Consider the following 6603-nt stretch of genomic DNA (forward strand, 5'->3'; position numbering starts at 1 on the left):
AAATTTGACGGTTTTGCCCTTCATTATCCCATAGTTTAATCCAGTATAAATTCGGCTGATCACTGAGAGTCCTGTTTGAGTGGGCATTTTCAACAATTTTTGGCTCATCCTGGAACTGTTGAAATTGATAGGCGACCAACCAATCGTGTTCAGCATGTCTGGAGGAATATGAACATATACGTCATATCTTGTAGTTGTGAAAATTGCGCGAGATACACTCAAGTTTACTGAGCTGCAATTCGGCTGATCAATGAGGTCTACGTTAGTGATATTTCATAAACGGGGTACTCACCAGTGAAGCCATTGCTATAATGTGACTATTTCGTCAGTCGTGGCAAGTTTGTAAACATGGCAGCAAGTTCTCGCTGTAGGCGGTCGTGTGTCCGCAAAGGTGCGTCCCATGTTCATCGGGTAGACCGTCCTTGGAACGTCCGGGGTAGTTCTCGTGCTCGATCTCCACAGGCCATACCGACAGACAATGTTGAGACCTTTCATCGCGCAAGGGAAATTACACCGGCCAAGGAGTCGTCCGCATGCTCATTCAGGATGAAAGCAGCGTCGGGTTTGATTCGTGCAAACCGCCATCGGTCTACCATCAAGCTGGTAGACCGAACAAACAACGTATCTACAGTCGTGGCAAAGAGCCGTCGGCGAAAACATACAATTGTCGTAGTTGCTTTGGCACAAAGTTAAGAACTGACACTGCCTTCAGTCCGGGCAGGCGCTTCATTTGACGGTTTTCAAATAGTCCAATCGTACGCTCCAATCAGCGCTTTTGACACTAAAGACGAAGATGCAATAGCCAGTAACGACAATGAGAACGAAGACGACACTCAACAAACGGCACAATTTCAAACACCTTAATACACAAAATATAGTCAACACAAACGCAATACATATGCCTGCTATGTCGACATTGTTCGTTTGTGTAATATTACGCACCTCAACGTCTTGTCGAATTCATTGCCACGGCCAGCGCCGCATGAATGCGACTGATCGCGGCAGGTGCGAAACCACATACTTTTCGCGATGACCTGAACATATGAGCTCGCGATGTTGTTGACAGACTATTTTCACGTACCTTGATTGGGTGCCATCGGCTCTCTTCGGTGGCGCAGTCAATCGCCCCGGGGCTCGACGTTAGTGATCGGGGGAGGCCTGCTGCGGTCGGGAGGGGGTCGCGTGAGCTACAGATGCCACATGCCTAGCATGAAGGACCAGGTGTACATGAGTATAGATCGAAAGTCGCTGAGTCATGGCTGTCGTGGTCGATATGGCGTCGTGGACGGCAGGGATTATCGGCGGTTGCTGGGGTCCACTGAAATTCTGGAATGGAGAGGACTACTGATTTCCCCCTGACTCTGGAACGGGTCAACAATAATGACTTGTAGAAACGAATATTATTAAGTGTCAAGGTTAGTTTGAAAATTCAAATGTCCAATAAGGCATCGGCTTTGACACGCTGATTTTTAAAGATGAAGCTGCGAATGACGTTGGCTGACAAGCGCGCCTTGTTCATGAAGCATTTGGATCAGCCTAGCACGACGTATTCTGACCTCGCGGCATGGTCAAAAGATGCGTTTAAGCTTCATTCTGCACCATCCAAACAAACTGTGGGGCGAGCAATTTCAAGCCATCAAACACAATGTCTGCGCGCCGACGTAAAACATCGCTCAATTGACCGCATGGTTACACTGCCAGCCCTGGAAACTAAGCTCGTCGAATGGGTCCTCCGCTGCGAGGAACTTGGGATTTGCCTCACGCGGGAGCTCATAAGGAAGCAAGCCAAAGTACCTTGCGATCAACTTGGCATCCCAACAACCCAATGTCTACGGTTTACAATAGGATGGCTGTATAAGTTTCAACGAAAACACGGACTTACCAGCAATGTCCAGCATGGACAAGCTGCGTCCACATCCATCGTTGTCGTCGAAGAAGGCCGCCGCGACATCCAGGCATCTACGTGTGCATACGATGTCAGCAACGTGCACAACATGGACGAGACGTCCTTCTTTTACTGTCTGTCGCCGCACCGATCGATCACCCGGAATCGCGTCCCCGGCACAAAGCGGTCATCGAAGAGGATCACGTTGGCGCTTACGACGAATGCAGACGGCTCAGACGTCGTGGACGCCCTATTCATCGGAACGGCAGGTCAGCCACGGTGTTTTGGGAGACATACAGGCGCAGAGCTTGGATTCGATTACCATGCAAGCAACAAAGCGTGGATGAACGGAAGGATCTTCAAACGAATTCGTGAGGTCCCTGAACGACCGAATGGCCTCAGAGGACCGAAAAATCCTGCTTCTTGTCGATAATTCCCCGCCGCACACGCTCGATGAAGACACGGTGCTAACTCATGTTGAGATCAAGATGCTACCATCGAACACGACGACGCACCTGCAGCCTCGAGATGCTGGCATCATCGCGTCGTTCAAGGCCAAGCTGAAGCAACGCCAGTTGCAAAACGCGCTAGATCAGATCAACCTGGTGATGGAGGGTCGACAGACTGGGCTCTATGAAGTACCTCTTGTGGAGGCCATGGCTTGGGCAAGAGATGCTTGGCGCTCCGTCACGCCTGCAACTATCTCGAACTGCTGGAACCGAACTGGTACTGTATCATGGACAGTCAACTTTCAGTTTTGAGTGATCGGTTGGACCTCGCGCACATTGTGTGAAAATTTATAACTGTATAAACTTATGTCCTCTAGAAAGTTTGTTTTTTGCACTGTTCCAAAGTCGGGGGGAAATCAGTAAAACCCACCTGGGATTTACTTCCACCTCATAAATCTTTTAGCCACGCGGTGGAGGATTTGGAATAAAAATATCTCGCGACCGTTCAACATGGACGATCGTGAGAAATATCTCCACTCGTTGGAAGATCGTGAGAAATACCCTTGTCTCGAACCCTTGTTTGTCACTTGAAAAAAAATATCGTTTTCGAAATATTAGCAGTTTTCAGAAATATACTGGTACTTGTTGCAGGTCGTAGTGGTCGCAGCACTAAATGATCTATTTTCTACCAATCGTGGAAGTGTCAAAACCAGGTTGAATAATAATACGGTCAATTCTCGTTGAGTGCAATTTTTTCCCAATACAAATTTTAAGGTTTTTCTCTTGTACCACTGGGGATATTTTTCCGTCACTCACTGTATGCAAAACAAACAACATTAGAGAGATTTTGCAAACCATTCACCAAATGATTCAGAGTCCAGCGGTGGCGGTGGCAAGTTGATGTAGTTTGTAACAATGATGCAGGAAGAAAGCAAGGCGGAACTTGATTTCGTAAGTTCCAGTATACTAAGGATCTTAAGGAGCGCCAAACACACCCCGATGTATTACTCGGGCAGTCGCGCATGCAACACGAAACAATGATGAATGTGTTAGCTGCATTGAGCAAAAAGCAATAATAAAGTAATATTCATGAGCTTACACTGTTTTAACTTCCAAAGTATCCAAGTTCTCTTCCAGCGATGGCGGCTCCAGATCGAAGTAGCTTGATATTTGATTTCCACCAAAATGGCAGCAGTGGCAGTTCGTCAGTAACACGGACGCCAAAACGATTTTCGCCACAGGTGATAGTCTAACCTTCGATGAACTCTTGTGTGTAATAAATGCCCACATAAACTTCATACTACCTCTTTCCCCCAAATATTGCAGGCGAACATTCCAGAGTACACCAAATTCAAATACAAGGAATCTGTAATTAAAAAGTTTTTACTGGAGTAGTACAAATCTATTCAAAGTCGACGACCAAAGCGTCCATCATCTGCGTCAGTTCTTCCAACCGACCTTCTTCTTCCAGCCGCAAGTTCATCATGTCGAGCGCCAAAATATCAGCTTGATAATTCAAACTGCGCGGAACCTTGTACCTCTTGTCTCCCGCTGCGTCAACAACCGCGGCAACGACACGTTGTAGCGTTCCAAAAGTTCCTTCCAGAGTTGTTGCAGGAAGGTCTGCAAAGGCGGACTTCACGGCATGGATAAGCGACTCGAAGCTTGAGCACACCATTTGTTGCTGCAACGCTTGAATGGAGTTGAAAAAGCCCAGATCTAGGACGCACGTGAATCGCCCTACCATCTCTTTGACCAGCTTCAATGACAACTGGATCGTTGTCTTGAACGTGGGGTCGTGCATTGTCTTGCTGAATACAATATCGCCCCTCTCAATGCCGTCCGGCCAAACCCATTTTGCCTTGATCGCTGGAATTACATACTTCACGAGAAACAACCGGTAGATGTCCCTAGTGACCGTCAGGCACTTGATCACGCTTGTTCCGGCAGGCTGATTCACGTTGTTCCGTTGAGCCTGGGACTTTTCGACATGCTCCCAGCATCCAACCTTCCCGTCCCAGCCAGCTCATGGTCGCGCAACAGCGACAAGAAACGTCACTTTTGTAATCTGAGACTTCGACTGAATTGGGCGCGGAGCAATGTCTTCATCTTGCCACGCCTAAATCTTGCGGCGAAGTTTCGTCATGTAGAACCACTTTTCATCAATATGATATTACCCTCGCTGTCATAGTGGTCTTGACAGAAGGCGAGACGCGCGACCTTGTTCTGGGGCTTGAGTGCTGGTCGCGTCCATCTAGATCGGCGTGTAATCCATCGGCTTTGAATGTATTTCCACAGGAGATGCTTGGAGAGCCCGGTGGCTGACGACAGAGCACGGTACGTCTGGCGTAGATGCAGGGGCACTGCTTTGATGCGTTTCTCAATATCTCCGACAGAGTATTGTCAACGCCGACCGCTGTTGCCTTTCAGCCATGCTTTGGCGTCAGGAGGTCCGCCTCCGGGGGGCCTTTGGTTGCCGCGTTGAAAGTTGCGCCACCCAGTGGGTTGGTTTACATGAAAGATGGCACACACATCGTTCATTATCGCACAGGAAACTTTGCCGTCGGTGCTTCTCTTCAGCAGCTCGAGGTACAGGCAATCTCGTTGGTCGTCGGTCAAATTTGACTTGCGCTTTGTATTGGAACCTTCCATCGTTCCTTCCATCTCCAAAACGTGAAATATAATTCAGGAAAAATCACCAGTATTCGTTATCCTTTGATCTACCCTGTCCACAAATTTCTAGGTCAATCGGAGAAGAGGAGGCCGAAATATATGATACTGCCAGCAATTATTGGGGGACAGAGATAGTAATTTTGAAATTCCATTCAACAGATTGCCGAACACGACTCATCCATTTATTCTACTCTTTTTGCACACTGGAAAGACCATTCTCCTTGAACCCCGACAGCAAAAATGTGTAAACAACTTATGCAGGATCACCATAAATGAACTTGTTCAGAAAAAAATCAGAATGCAAAGCAAAATACCCCAACATACAACTGTGGCGAAGCATTGTCGTGTCATGTTTTCTTCCTTCCACCGGCCCGAAGAAGTGAATGCAGATGCCATCGGGCGCCGTAATTCCTTGGTAGTTTAAACAGTGGACACGATTGTGACGACTGTAGGCTTGCTGTTTGAGGTTGTCGCTGTTACCGGTAGTGTTATTCGACTCACTTCAACGTTGGTACCGTCGATGAAGCCGTACACTGCGGCGACAGAGGAGCTTTTCCGACCAACTGCCTCGTAGTATCGATCCATTTCGTAGCAGGCGCAGGTTGAAAAATAGCAGGTCATGCCAGCGGTCGTGGATATCGTTGATCATGTACAGAAATATGTCGCACAGTACGGACTGAGAACGCCCAAAGGTTTTCGTCATGGTGTACAGGGGAGATGGAAAAGCAAGGCGGGACAGCATGATGCACATGGCTTCGTCACGACCGACACGGTTACGGGTTTCTGTGATGACAACTGCTGGCAGCCGAAGAAGGAGTCCAAGCTTTTTAATTCCATGCACGTCGAATCAATATTCCAAGATTGCATTTGCATCGGCACAGGCTGTTTTGTCGTATCGGACGTTCGGGATAAGTGGACGTTGAATGTACGAGATTGCAAGCAGCGTAGCGACAAGCCGTCGTTGCCTTCGTGTTTTGGCGGCAACATTCAGCGCAAGAACTTCGTTTAACGAGAGTACCATTTTGGATGCAAGTTGAGTTATGGATCGAAATTTCGAGAGTGACGTGAATGGTGCAAAATAAGAGTTGCAATATAATATAATACTACCTCTGTCCGGAAATACTTGCCCCAAACAGAATATTTGGGAAATGACGGTGACGATGGTCGAATTATTCCATTCTGAAAACATGAGCAAGATTAGTAGACTCTACAGTTCACCAATGGCATTGCTTCGTACCAAACTTAACCCAATCACAAAAGATACAGCAAGTGAAAGCCTCAATACTTAAACCCATACAACTTGGACAATTTTAACCAAAAAGGCGTTATCCGGATATCAGCGGGTCAAGATCGACAAACGAAATGCGCGCCAAGAGGAACTTGACGGACAACGACCGGAATGCCATCCTCCAGCAACTACTCGCGCAAATGATTGACGACAAGGCACTGCCTAGAGGTGCCTTCGTTGACGTAGCTGCATCCTTTGGAGTTGATAGAAGCACGGTCCGTCGCATCTGGCAGCGAGCAGCTGTTGACCTGGCTGACAAGATACGGCCGTGTCGTTCTGTGTGCTCGAAACGGAAGGGTCGTTGTGGC

The 6603-nt window shown here is 47.8% G+C and overlaps 1 protein-coding gene across 1 annotated transcript; it reads right to left on the minus strand.

The window, feature by feature from the left end:
• Positions 1-3736: 3736 nt before the first annotated feature.
• On the minus strand, positions 3737-4443 carry H310_08068 (hypothetical protein; the record flags this gene model as incomplete). The annotated part of the gene is made up of 2 exons (XM_008873688.1): positions 3737-4244; positions 4394-4443. 2 exons carry the CDS (start codon positions 4441-4443, stop codon positions 3737-3739), a joined length of 558 nt encoding a protein of 185 aa, XP_008871910.1.
• Positions 4444-6603: the final 2160 nt, after the last annotated feature.

The sequence above is a fragment of the Aphanomyces invadans genome (assembly GCF_000520115.1).
Source record: "Aphanomyces invadans strain NJM9701 unplaced genomic scaffold supercont1.16, whole genome shotgun sequence".
NCBI classification, from domain to species: domain Eukaryota; phylum Oomycota; class Saprolegniomycetes; order Saprolegniales; family Verrucalvaceae; genus Aphanomyces; species Aphanomyces invadans.